General features: G+C 36.9%; 1 protein-coding gene across 2 annotated transcripts in view; it reads left to right on the top strand.

Moving 5' to 3' along the window:
• LOC113239844 (partitioning defective protein 6) overlaps nt 1-9,495 on the top strand; it is a 23,649-nt gene extending 14,154 nt beyond the window's left edge. The window contains exons 3-8 of one of the 2 annotated variants that reach the window (XM_026476990.1): nt 4,169-4,296; nt 4,773-4,870; nt 6,194-6,362; nt 7,768-7,904; nt 8,872-8,890; nt 9,344-9,495. In XM_026476990.1, the coding sequence (XP_026332775.1) occupies nt 4,169-4,296; nt 4,773-4,870; nt 6,194-6,362; nt 7,768-7,904; nt 8,872-8,890; nt 9,344-9,457 (665 nt within the window). In that variant the 3' untranslated portion in view covers nt 9,458-9,495. Of the gene's footprint in view, nt 1-4,168; nt 4,297-4,772; nt 4,871-6,193; nt 6,363-7,767; nt 7,905-8,871; nt 9,321-9,343 lie in introns of those variants that run through there. The other variant, XM_026476991.1, reaches the window with a different exon arrangement.
• Nucleotides 9,496-14,466: the final 4,971 nt, after the last annotated feature.

A 14,466-nucleotide genomic window follows, 5' to 3' on the forward strand; every position in this document is an offset into this window, starting at 1 on the left:
TTATCTAGTCCAGTCTCTCGCACAATTGTAGGCATATTCCAAGCTCCGCATTACAACCGAGCACCTAAATTGCTACCGCTTATGACTAACCACACCCTAAATAAACCTGTTGTCAGTCGTTACGCATCATTGAGTGCATCTAAACGCATTGAGATGTAACGTTCAAGTACTATAGGTACAGTCATTACCAGTATTCAAAAATATCGAACTGTTTAATAGGAATCAGCCATGTAGGGACACATTTAGCATTATAAACATTTTCAAGTTTAGCAATGGTACGCGCCCCGCGCGCTCGTTCCCTCATCGATCTAAACTAAAGAATAACGTGGACATTGCCTTCTAAAAATCCCGGTATTTCTCGAAACTGATTATATTTGAATATGCGTATTATTTATTGAAATTTGAGTACATTGGCAACAAATTGTTATTTCCTATTAAGTATTTGGTACAAATTATTGTCTCAAAAAATAATATTATATTTGTGTTTCTATAAGCATAGATGAAGAAATATTATTGGCACCGAAGAATGTTATCGCTTGGAACGGCTGATCCTTTCTGTTGCAATAGTGTAATAAAACCATTAACACTTCTTCTACTTAAATGCTTTTTCTGAATTCTCATTTTGAATTATTTCTTTAGTCGTCAAGTCGTCTTTTATTGAACTCTTTTCTTACTAATTCAGCAAAACAAGTACTCTTTTGTCCTATTGTACTCGAAACGTAAAGAGATAAGAAAAATGGGTGCAAATAATATTTCGTCAACTATACTTGCGTATTTAAATACTTTAGAGCGGTTACACAGGGCGACTTTTAGCAGCGATGCAAACGCGATGTCTACCTTTACACGCGCGCGACTTTAAGGGCCTATACACATGGCGTATTTTATACGCGCAGACGACGCGCAGAGGACGTGCTGACGACGCGCAGAGGACGTGCTGACGACGCGCTCATGACGCGCACGTTTGCAAACTCATACGCGCCGTAAACGCGTGTTGCACCCTCGTTTCTGAAACGGGCTTTTACGGCGCGTACTCTCAATAGTAGCACAATGGCGTCGGTCGAGATAACACTGCTTACGCTAGCTTTATTAGTGATTTTAAAAAAAGGTGAACGTAGCGTCTCCCCTGCCCCTTTCCTTAGTCTTGCAACGCGATGTTTGATTCGATGCCAACGCGCTTCGAACGCGCGTTTGTATCGCGTTTTACGCGCGTTTGAATCGATACAAACGCAACAATCTGCTTTTCGAACATCTAAGGCGCCGTAAACGCGTGTTTAAACTGCGTTCGTGAAAAGCGCGTCGTCTGCGCGTATAAAATACGCCGTGTGCATAGGCTTTTACTTTAAAATTTACTTTCTACTAATTCAAATTAAAGAGAAATAATTTTTTTTAAATAGTATTTCGGCTCTGGTGTAAAGTCCTATTTTTCGAGATACGACAAGATCGCTTTCCGGCGTCGATATTTAAAAGTGATATAAGACCCATTTGCCTGATGAGTTGCCAAGGATGGATGGACCTTATTTCGTCTCTATTTCTTGTTATATACTCGATGATTCCACGAACTTTTGAGATCGGTTTTTTTTATAAAAAGTTACTCTAGAATTATAGTTACTCTGGTACCTATAGTATTGACATATGGCGCTTAGTGGAGATTGTTCGCTTTTGAAAGCTAAATAAGATAATGAAAAATCACAGAAAATCACACCAATTATCTGATCTTACATCAATGAATTCCCTGTACTGTGATTACTAGAACAATGAAATTCACACCTTTGCACTACCCAGAACACCCAGTCCAGGACCAATTTTGAAAAATTAATTTCTCGAATTTGACCTACCGGGACTTACACATCCTGTGCCCACGGTGCAAACCATTGGTCCACCGAGGTCGTCTATAGTATAGTTTCATATTAGATAATTGTTGTGTTTACATACGGCAAAAAAACAAAAAAAAAACAGCAGTGTTTATTTATCTATTTACCTATTTATTTTTATACGACGTCGATATGGAATGTTTTCGTGTTTTAAGTTTAGTACGAAAAACCGTAGCAGTTTTCGTTGTTAACTGTACCTGAGTATAGCTTCTCTGTACAAGAATCAGTTTAACTCTTTTGATGTAAGTTATTATAGTGTAAGTAGTTTTATTTTAAAGTGACTAATGCACCAGCTGGCTCTATGGTGAGCATTAGATAAGGAATGTTTCTATAATTGGAAACTTGTATATGACCTATGGAAGCATAATTTAAACCAAGGTAGCTACTATTAATCATCCAGGTACAATGGGATAAATGTCCTATTATAGCTGGGTATTATAGCCTATTGTCATTTACGAGGTTTAAGCATGAAACACACAGAGAGCGGGTGCGGGTCGGGCGCGGTTCGGGTCAGGCCCGCAGCGGGTCTGAGTGATCTGAGAGGCACTACCACTGCGCCCGTCACCCTGAGACGTTGCTTGATAAGTCTCATGTGCCTGTAATTTCACCAGCACCCAGGTTTCGTGCCCTTTACAGGTCCCATGGTCACGGTTCATTATATATCAAACGTGTCTAGGAATCAACCACGTTGTTACCAATTACTGAAAATACGGTTTGTAATTTTTTTAAACACCAATGCCTTTTTTGGCCAGTTTTATTAATTAAAAAAATTAGTAACTAGATAAATGATTTCATAAATTTACATAGATAATTTTTACTAAATTTTATTTTGGTAAACAAATATTTTTTTTAAATCCTTAATCCCTAGACACTTTTCTTTTTCGTCTATGTATTTGTTTGAAAAAACTATTTAGATAAAAAAAAAATTCATTCGCAAAATTCATTAATTATATTTTAACACACAATTACAATTTTTTCTTTTTTTTTTCCAAGGAATAAATTATTTATATTTCTTCCAAATACACTACTGTAGTCTACGCTGATTATTATACAATAATTCCGCGATTTCAAAGGGAGATGTGCTTCTCCACTGTATATGTATTACTTCCTTGAAGGTTAACTAAATATGCTCACCATATACTGAGCATACCATATACCTGGCAATTATTTCTGAAAAACACTTTTATACGGTAAACCGTCGCTATAAATATAATCCTTATATCTAATCTATTAACTGATACCGACATATTTTCAAAGAAAACATCCGTTGATGAGTCATGTTTAGAGAATATTTCCAATCAAGTCACTACGTAACTTCAAAAAGCTTCATCGTTACCTCCAATTGACACTATGCCAATTTTATTTTTTGGTAATTTTCTCTTCTCTTTGTAAACAGCCATATTTATTTACTAATATTATGTTCCCCGAATTTTATGAAAAAAAAAAACCAAAATAAAACAAAATTCGGAAAAGAGAAACAAAATAAACACAGAACAGGTTGAAAAAAAATTATTTTGGCGTAATTTTCATCGGAGGGAACATTATAACATCTTTTTCGCTCTTATTGCACATAAACCGTTATCGTGCGTGTCGGATCCTGGTCGTGAATCCCTGACCCCGGCCGACTGTGTCATTAGGAATACCGCCTCTTTTATTCAGAATCTAAAATACGAGGTCTGTCTAAAACGTGTCCGTTTATATCGTTATTCCGCACTGGGTCTATTGATCATAATCCGGCTCATGGCATCCTTCAAAGTAATCTCCATTAGCGGACTTTACATAGACACTATCATGCGCAATTGAGTGCGAGTGTAAAGACATTGGAAGGAAAAGGGGTCTTCATCAGTATTTTCATAGTTTCCCAACTCCAACGCGCGCCAGTTTCACGCGGTCTATCCTACGCTATTAGCCTTTACACGGACGCTCTTTCCGTTGTAACAAAAACGTAAAAGCAATCACGCGCGAAAGAACGTTAGTTTAAAAAATTACAACATGTAATCGCGCACGATTGCGCGTCCAATCCTGTACACCTCCTGATGATGCGTGATAGAGTCTGTGTAAAGGGGGCTATTCGAATGAACAACACGCTCCACCTGCTTCTACTTCTTGGAACAGTTATGGCAGTCAGTTGTTGGAATAGCCTTTAGCGCACTCGGCGCATTTTTTGCTACTGGAAACATCACATCTGATGCTGACAGAGCTAACCTCTGATAGATAACAATGGGCCAAGTCAGACACACCCTCAAAGAAGACAATCTATGTCAATTCAATTGCCAACATAATATTTTCAATTTCAGGCGACAGTCTCGAAGAGCTCAATGGCTACGGCACTATGCGGCCGCGCAACATTATTTCATCGATCCTGAGCGGCACGCCCGCCAAGAATAAAGGCCTCGCCATTTCCAACCCACATGACTTCCGTATGGTAAGTACTTTATCATTTTCATAGGCGTCGGCTGTGGAACTACAGAAAATTCATGTTTAACGCCACATGGTGATCTGTGACATGGTGATCTATAGGTTTCCGCTCTTCTCTCGTAGATGGAGTTATATTATAATTTGACAGTAATTGTTTCGGACGGATGTCCGACGGAGATCGAGAGTAGACCCCCTGCATCCGATTCGTTTTCGTTCCGAATATTACGACTATACAAATCTAGTTTTTCGGAGAGTAGACCCCCAGAGCGCAAACACGCTAAGTTTTGTGGCAATCAAATGTTACTTTTCGTGATAACTGGGGACGCTGTTTCCATGCAATAACAATGCGAAGTATTTAACCGGTAGCTAGCGAAAATCAACAATGTGCACTGATGATGGAGGCATTCTGTGTCCGCTTTATGCAGAATCTCTTACTGTACAAGATGTCTTTTACATACATACATTTTACAACTAAAATTTCAGGTGTCAGCAATCATAGACGTAGATATAGTACCTGAGACGTGTAGAAGAGTCAAGCTACTCAAGCACGGCTCTGACAGACCACTAGGATTTTTCATTAGGTAAGATAAATTTAAGCTTCAAGCCGTGGTAGCCTAGTGACTTAACCTACCGCCTCCCGAGCAGATGGCGTGGGTTCAAATCTTTTCCGTGAAGGAAAACATCGTAAGGATACGTGCACACATCTGCAAAGTTATTTAATGATGTATGTGCAGTTCTGAGTCCCCGTTGAGCCCGCGTAGGAACTGCAGTCTTGTGAGAGAAGGCCTGCGTCTAACAGTGGGTTTATACATAGGTTGACTATTATTATTATTAATAAGATACTTTTGTTTTGATATATTAACACTATTTTGCGCACCTGCCCAGACGTCGACTTGACTTCCTTTATCTTTTGAATCCTCTTCCATCACCACAGTTTCAGATAATTCAGATAGAAGTTTGAAATCTTGTACAAAAATGGTTTAGCAGCAGTAGCGCTCTTTATGAAAGAGTAGGGCATAACTACCACTTTACCTATTTTTGTCACCAAGCAGTAAGAAGCCTTACTTCTTTCTTATAATTATTAATACAAAGGTACACTTAGAAAAAAATCCTTAGGTCCAGCTGGATTCGAAGATTCGAATTTCATAGATTTGTCATAGATACGGCTAAAAAGTCGTTGAAAACCAAATACAAAGATCCGACAACAAGCACATAGAAGAATTCGTGAGGTCCGCTGGTTCGTTCCATGGCTTAGTTGATATAGCGTCTGCCACGGTATGCTAGAAGACGTCGGAACGAATCCGGCCGGATCGAACGAAATTTTCTTAGTGTTCGATCTTTGTATTAATAATTATAACAAACTAGTGGAGTAATTTAAGTAATTTTTATGGAATAATAAAAATTTAAGCATTACTTCGTTCCGGTTTTGAAGGGTAAGGGTGTTGGTGAAATTACAGGCACATGGAACTTGCCAACTTACGTCTCAGGGTGACGGGCGTAGTAGTGCCCCTCAGCGTCCTGATTTTGGTTCAAAACGGAATCGGTCCGATCGGGTAGTCTCGAAATCAGACGGGTTCCTGAGCGAGAAGATGAATCTGATTCCTACTATATCTTTCTAATTTGTGAGTTAAATCAACTATTGGTCCGATTAGAAATATCAAAAGTTTCCGATCGGCCAGTTGTGAATCGCATTTATGGGCCTCGACTCGGAAAAGACGCAATTTCCGATCGGGAGAGGCAATCAAAATCAAGCTGCAGATCTTTGCAATTTAAAGCTCTGAGTGGCACTGCAACTGTTATGGACAGGCGTGTAGCTTACCATCAGGCGCACGACTTGTTCGCCCCTTCACTTGGTGTAATAAAAATCAGAATGTTTTACAAAAATGGTATCCCACTTCTTTCAGAGACGGCACATCAGTTCGAGTAACTCCGAACGGCGTCGAACGTTCCCCTGGCATCTTCATATCACGACTGGTGCCAGGCGGGCTTGCGGAGTCCACAGGCCTTCTAGGAGTCAATGATGAGGTGCTGGAAGTCAACGGCATCGATGTCTCCAATAAAACTCTCGATCAGGCAAGTCTTCGTTGTGTCAAGAGCATGTCAAACTCATACTTAAAATTTAGATTCAGCTTTTTCCCTTACGATAAGAATGGCCTACTTGATGTGTTCTTGACAGTTACATTTAATCTAAATGAGGTAGTCTTTATTTAACTATATTTATTAACAGTATTAACACATCTTAGGTTTTCGGTTTCAACCAGTCGTGATCACGGAACCTGTAAAGAGCCCGAAACGTTGGCTTATTTCGAATTTATGATTGAAATAATAATAATACGGCTCGCACCAGGGAAACCGTGTATCGCGGTTGCCTTGGACACACACATACACAGCCATAAGTTACGCCCAAATTTACGAGAGAAATAATGTAGGCCATACAAATATTTCTCCCTGCCCGGGAATCCAACCCGGGATCTTTACATGGCGGACCAGCTTGGCAAACTTTCGGCCACGGAGGCAATTAAATAAATTAATACAAACCAACATTTCGGTCTCTAAAGATGGCGCCGATAATTTCGGAATTAACCCCGGGACATTACCCAGAACTCTGAAATTGGAATTAATTTAGAAAAAGTTTAAAATTTCCGCTATTGTTATGAATTGGAAATTGTACTATTTTTTCTGATCTAAAATCACGTATAATTTTTTATTTCGTTGAAAAAAATATATACATAGAGTTAATTGTTAAATAAAATTGTTTTCCAAAACTGTTCTACCGAGACCTCGTCATTTAGTGCCTACGTTGCTACCTGTTGGGCCACCGAAATTGTCGATGGGTGGTTTGAGGGTGTTCTATGATTGTCCAATGTAGCCACCAGACTCAAGTAGAAGATGATGAGGATCTCGACGAGCTCGTAAAATTAAAAGACGATTTAAGTTGACTGTAATATATTAGCAATAGGTAGCTGGTTTACACGAGCAATTCCATTAATCGCTAAACAGTGGTGGTTTCTTATAGAAGTACAATTCAAAAGTGAACGGCCTTTTTGACCTTTTTGAGTTTTTTTTTTAATAACGCACACACTCAACATAACCTCGCACTGGGGAAACCCTGTGTCGCGGGTGCCATGGACACACTCATAGACAACCACAAATTACACCCAAACTCACGAGAGAAATAAATGTAGGTCATACAAATATTTCGCCCGGCCCGGGAATCGAACCTGGGACCTCTGCGTGGCAGTCCGGAATGGCAACCGTTCGGCCACGGAGGCAGTTCATACAAAAAATTCGTTAAATTGTGGTAGGGATGAAATAACATGTCAGTTGATTGGTTCAAAATAGCACCCCAGGCCTACGTAATGTGCCTCTGGCGAGCGTTTAGATACTGCTTTGAGAGTTATATTAAATTTAATTACAAAAATTTTTTTGCGTTCGCAACAACCAAGAAGGTGAAGTTCTCAATGTCCGGTGGTTACAGGTGACGGACATGATGGTGGCGAATTCGTCCAACCTGATAATCACAGTACGTCCGGCCAATCAGCGCGCGCCACCCCCCGAAACGCCGCGCGCCTCCACCGCCACCGACCCCCCGCACAGCGAGCCTGATGAGGACAGGTAACGACATCAACCCTCTATACTCATTCTCTAATGACATATCCTTCAGCGTAACAGAAACTTTCGAGGTTAAAAAATATTTAATAGTAATAATTATCTTTGCCTCTTTACAAGGGTTTTACATAACTAATCTTATAACTATACTTCGTTTTAAACCTTTTTAAATAAAAAGTAAACAAACAAGTCGCTGACTATTGGAAAAAGTGATGAGATATAAAGTCGAAATATACGTGAAAGTGTTACGTATTCGATGTATTGAGTGATTGCTTTAGAATTATAACCAAACAGTTTTGTTTACTTTTTGTTTAAAATGGATGAAAGACTGGAGTCTCGATCTCCAGTCTCCCAGTAATGAGTATATTTACTTATAGTCTGTCTTTTCTTTTGAAGACAGATTAAAATGACATTGCAGGGTTGTCAATTTTCATAAAATTTTAAGTAGTCATCATTGACTTACAATTATATGGACGTCGGGTCCGCGCTAAAAAGTGTCCGAACTTATAGGGCGTTAAAATCGTATACAGAGCGTCATTCACGCTTTAGTCTTCGTTTGTTCGACTGACAGCGAAGCAAGCAAAATTAGACAGTACTGCGATGACATTACAATTTAAATTCAACGTTTTAGCTTTTTCATATTATATTTATTTGTAAGTCAATGGTAGTCATGTAGTTATTATTTAAATATTCAATTATAGTATCGTGTAATTATTAAATAGTATTGCACGATAATAAAATCGAATATTTATATAACAAATCTTTGCCACTAGAATTAGGTAGTGAATACTAGTCTGCCTGAAAAATCTATATAGAAATTCGACTACCGAGTTAATAACAAAAGTCCCCCGCCCACCCATCATCCGCGCACTTACTGATGTCTGAACTCTACAATTTTACAAAGAATTTTTAACAAAACGAACATAAATATGCATTTATAAACATATAAGATAATAACTAAAACTCTTTCCAGGTTCGATCAAGACGAACAGGACGAAATAGTGGATTTAACAGCAGTTACACTTGAGGACCAACCGGAACAGAGCTTCACTGTGCCCGTGAAGGACGATGGGCAAGTTCTGCACCTCTAGTACATACTTGCTCGGTACAGGAAGGCCAGAGGTGATACAGACTATACTGAACAATATAACCTAGATAAACGGAAGAAATAGGGCCTTAAATGTTAAGCTGAAGGCAACAATAGTTTTTTAAATGTATCAGTATAAAATAGGTTAAGGAAAAATGAGTCCGACATTTATATACGGTACCCTAAATGCAGCGTCAAAGTGATCAAGTGTCAAGTCAATTTAACGGGAAAGACAACCTGGTGACATTGATGTTCTGTGTTACTGGTTCAATGTTGCTGTTTAAAAACCTGAAGTGTTTTCTACCTTTCTCGGTTAACAGTCAAAAAGGCTTTTAGATTCAATGTGTTATTAACAAAAGTCGAAATAGGCAGAAAAAATTTACTTACATTAAATTACAATAAAAAACAAAACAGTTATATTTCTACTTACAATTATGGGAAGTTAATTTACTACGCGGAATCCGATCTCTGATAATTAACAATACTCTTAAACTATACAGAGCATGTCACACTATGGAAATTTAAGTTAATAGACATTTACGCTATTGGGCGTAATATATCAAAAAATATTAGATGAAATATAGTCTGTTCCATTTTAAATGAAATGTAAACAAAATTGTTTGGTTGAATTTCTAAAGTAATCACTCAATAAATCGAATAATTAACACTTTCACGTATATTTCGAAGATTTTGGCTTGATATCTCAACCAGGAACCGGAGAAAAGGGGATAAAAAGGTGGGATGACGATGTAAGGAGGTCACATTGTCACAACTTTTTCCAACAATATTCATTTGAATAAATTGGTAAAATCGTGTTTGAAAAATGGTAGTTAAAAAGTGAGCTTATTTTTTAATTAAAGATGTATGAATATGGTTTAAACGAAAAAAACATTCATAATCGATTAATGAATCGAAAATTTCAATCGCAATCGAACGAGTATCTAAGTGCAAGGATTTGAGGGAAGATTTAAAATTTGATTTTAAATTCTCCAATTTAAAAAAATAAATGATTTTATACGTAAAACATATAGATTTATTCAATCAATTAATTTGGCAGTAAAATTTGCCATCACTAAACCGTCTATGGTCGGGTCAGTAACTTGTTTGTTTATTTTTTGTTTAATATGGATTGGAACGTAGTGTAGATAAAAATGAACAGTATCTCAATTGTATTCAATTAAAATTGCGCCTTATATCTGTTGCAAACAAACTCGATATTTGTCGAATATATTCAAATGTTTTTATACACTTATCATATCGATGACATACATTATAATGCTTGCCATCGTGATAAAAGGAATCACCAATCGGCGTAATGTACTCGCCGATCGCCCAGGTTGCGCTCGACATACAGAAAAAGAATGGTACGTCGTGCGGGGAACAAGCTGAGCATTTTGAACACTTTAAAAGAATCATTTTGACGCTGAATTTAATATCAAAGCAGACTAGAAGTCTTGGTGTCGTTGATGTCAACGATGAAGTTTCCCTAGCGGCCGTTTTCGGAACTAACGAAACGTGGTTATAGTCATAGTCTATGGAATATGGACAGTTACAAGGTATAAGGAGCTAAGTGTCACTTATAATAATAATGTTCCAGACAATGCCTAATGTTGCCAGTGGGGCTAGTAAGAAAGGGCGCGACTTGCGCGAGAGCGACATAAAGCGTGATATAATGTTTACCTCGCATAGAAATGTCGCGCTTTATGTCGCGCCGTATAGTGCTAGCTCTACTGTCTCAAATTATTATTTTTCGTGTAATGAGTACTAAATCAACGGAATTCACTCTGGGGCACTTCCCAAAACACCCAGACCAAGGGGTCTACTTCCTTTCTCCGTCTTTAAATTACTGTGAAATAAGTAATACTCGAAAAAATTTAAAGATGATGCGAATGAAGCGTCGTACTTGACATTCTCTTTTGATTTAGTGATGTCTTACGGAGAACAGGAGTAACTCCTTAAACCAATTTAGAAAAGTTCATTTCCAAAATTGGTGCTACCTGGAATCGAACCTGATACCTCCTCATCCCGTGCCAACAGTGCACACCGTTGGGCCACCGAGGTTATCTTTTGTTCTTATGGCTGGTTTACACATACTTAGTTACTAAGTAGATTACAATCAAACCTATTTTTTTACGAAGTAGCCGACCCTCCCACCCCGCGCATTCCCCAGTAGGCGTGACTCGAACTTTGAAGCATTTGGTCAAGCTGGCCATCTTCTTCAGCATGTTTATAAAAACAAATTTTTTACTATGAAATTATCAAATCGATACCTCCCGCGTAAGTTGTTGTAAGTCAAAATACAATTGTTTGTTTTTTCACTTAAATATATCCATTTTATGCATATGTCAGTGTCATGTTTACTTTCAAACATGGATACCATAATATTCATAAAAAAAGGATAATAAGAAATTGTGTTTTGACTTGCAACAACTTACGTGAGAGGTATAGAAACTTTTACAAGAAATTATTTTATTAAGAAATGTGTTAATAAAAAACTTTATAATGAAACTAAATTTGTTACAAAAAAATAATTAACTTATTTTTATATTTGTTTTTTATATAAAGCTGTATTTTAGAAAAAAAAATTTTTAGACCCCAATTTTTTTTAAATCTATATAGTTCTTTGTCTCTTCCACTACTTGACACTGGCCACGTTTCAGAACGAAGCTATTGCCATTGTAATAAAGTTAAATACTGCTGCTAGGAAATCAATTCGTTGCCACTATCGTGAGATCTCCTTTTCCATAGCTTCGCCTTAATTAATCAAAGCTTATGATGAGCTTCGTAAGGGTTGGGCCCCATTTGTACAAGCCTTAGAATAATTTTCAGGTTAGATTTCTTCAACTAATTTCAGTGGCAATTTTTATTATTATAATACTCTGAAAAGTGCTATTTAATATTCGATTGTAGTATACTAAAATATTGTTTAAGGTTCACGATAATATACTCCAATACTTGAATAATAAAAATCATGCCACCGAAATCAGGTAGAGAAAACTAACTTAAAAATTACCCACTAGACGTGTGTTTTTGTGCTATGGTGTTAACAAGTGGGACATTAGGCAATCCCATTAGTGTCTGTTTGGTTTCTATAGCTTTGGTTTTGGTTTTATATGTTTCTTGGCGAAAATTGTACGCTACTATTGTAGCGCTGAGGCCGCACTTGCGTCTATCGTCACGTAGAAATTCGTGCGGAAGCTTCGTATATTTTGTTCGCTAAAAAGTTATGGCTCTAATGCGGTGGTCACACTAGCAGCGTTTTAATTTTAAATTATTTTTTTTTTATGATTCCAAGTGACGGGACGAAGAAGTCATGCGCCTAATCATAAGCGACACGCCTGTCTATAGTAGTTGATATCTTAGGCGCCAAATTGATACAAATGTGAACACGGCTTTCACTAGTTCTTGCGATTAACGCATTCACTAGCCTAACGCAAAAAATTATAGACGAAAAACGCATGTGACTAATGCGACATCAAGTGCACTGGGTACCCTGGTGTCCCTCAGTCGTTGACTTAAGGCGCATTTTCCGCCTTTAGTGATCTCGTACACACTTTAATATAAAGCGAAGCAATGTCAGAGTACAGCGTGGCCATGCGAATAGGAACCCTACGGGCTCTTCATAATACTGAAAATAATGTAACTCAGCCTAGAGAACCAATACATTCCAATAAATGCCTTATATATTTTGCACAAGTGTCAAATTATTATTACTGCTATTACATAGTGCCTAAATAACTATTTGTATTGTAGAAAAAAATCACTGTACTTAAAATGCATATCAATTTTTGATACATTTGGCTCAAGTAATCAATTGAAAACTCTATTAGATATATTATGGTGACATTTTATTAGTGTCCTTTAGCTGAAATAATGATGTATTTGGGTAAGTTTTCAGGTTAGGTTTCTCTCCTCGTTTCGGTGGCAATTTTTATTATTGAAGTATTCGAGTATATTAAAGTGAAATATTAAATAAGATATCAGGATACTACACTCGAATATTAAATAACACTTGATAATTTTCTAGAATATTATAATAATAAAAAGAGCGACCGAAATTAGTTGAGGAAAACTAACCTGAAAATTACCCATTTGAGAATAAAATATCAATATAAACAAATTTTACTATAACAAAATGACAAAAATGGAAGTACCAAACGGCTACACGATTACTTTTGTAAGTGTAGAGAAAACTAACCTGACAATTACCCATTAATAAAAATGGAAGTAAGTTACTAATTTGCAAATCGCTGGCTATCCATATATTATAATCGTAATAAAACATCTTGTGTAAAACAGCTAATATTACTTTTGTCATTAGTAAAAATTGTTCATATTGATGGTAAGCATGATCTATTAAATTAAAGGACAGTAGGGTAATTTTCTAGTTAGTTTTCTTCATCTAATTTCGGTGGCAATTTTTATTATTATAATATTCTTGAATATTATCATGAAGTGGTACTTAATATTCGAGTGTAGTATCCTGAAAGATTGTTTTTTTATATTTCGCGAAAATATACTCGAATACTTGAATAATAAAAATTGCCACCAAAATTAGGTAGAGAAAACTAACTTGAAAATTACCCAATAATAATTTATTACTCTTTATAGAGCTTTTGGTACATACTCGCAAAGTTTTGGGAGGAACAGTGCAATGAGCGGTTTTAACGTTTAATGACGTCTAATTATTCATATGTATATAGTCATATGACACCGAAATTCGAATTAAAACTACGATGATAAAACTGATTCTGACCGACTCAAGCCGATTTCAAGTGTGGTGATACTCGAGACAGCCACGCCACTACAAATTTTCGTACAATATGTAGTTTGCAAAAGTGGCGCGACTGTGGCGCTGCAGCTGGCTTCTAAATATTGTATGAAAATTAGTAATGGTGCCACTGCAGCGCGCTTCTATAAGCGCCCTGACATTTTAGTTTGCTTGTATGTATCTAAAACTCTTGAATAAAAATCACAATAATTTTGTAAATGTACTTATCAATCTAGTATTAATAATCAAATTATTCATTCCAATTTGAAATTTATTTTCTTAAATTACGGACAATAATTTAAAATTAAGTATAAAACGGTTTAAACTTAAGTGTCAAAAAATCCATCCATTTTGTTATAGCGGTAGCCAGTTTTTGTTCCAATCTTGTTATGATAATATGGGTTATATTTTTTAAAATATTTTTCTGTTTTTGCTGCTTAAAAATGGTGCTTTTCTTTCTGCAGCTCTGCCTAAAAAACTTGTTTTATGAGTTGGTGACCGTATACCAGACCACCGGTGGCCATGTTATAGTCATATTGATCTTGGTCTGAACGTGTTAATAAACAGCTCTTAAGTTCTCAGTGCGCATCGACTGAGATGTCACTCTTCTGTATTTATAGACTGTAAAAATCGACTTATTGGATAATACCATCTCAAGTGACCGAGACACTGGACTGATTACTACTTAATAACGACCTTGAGTCGTAGCC

The sequence above is a fragment of the Hyposmocoma kahamanoa genome, unplaced genomic scaffold (genome assembly GCF_003589595.1).
Source record: "Hyposmocoma kahamanoa isolate Upper Pololo Valley unplaced genomic scaffold, ASM358959v1 116, whole genome shotgun sequence".
NCBI lineage: Eukaryota > Metazoa > Arthropoda > Insecta > Lepidoptera > Cosmopterigidae > Hyposmocoma > Hyposmocoma kahamanoa.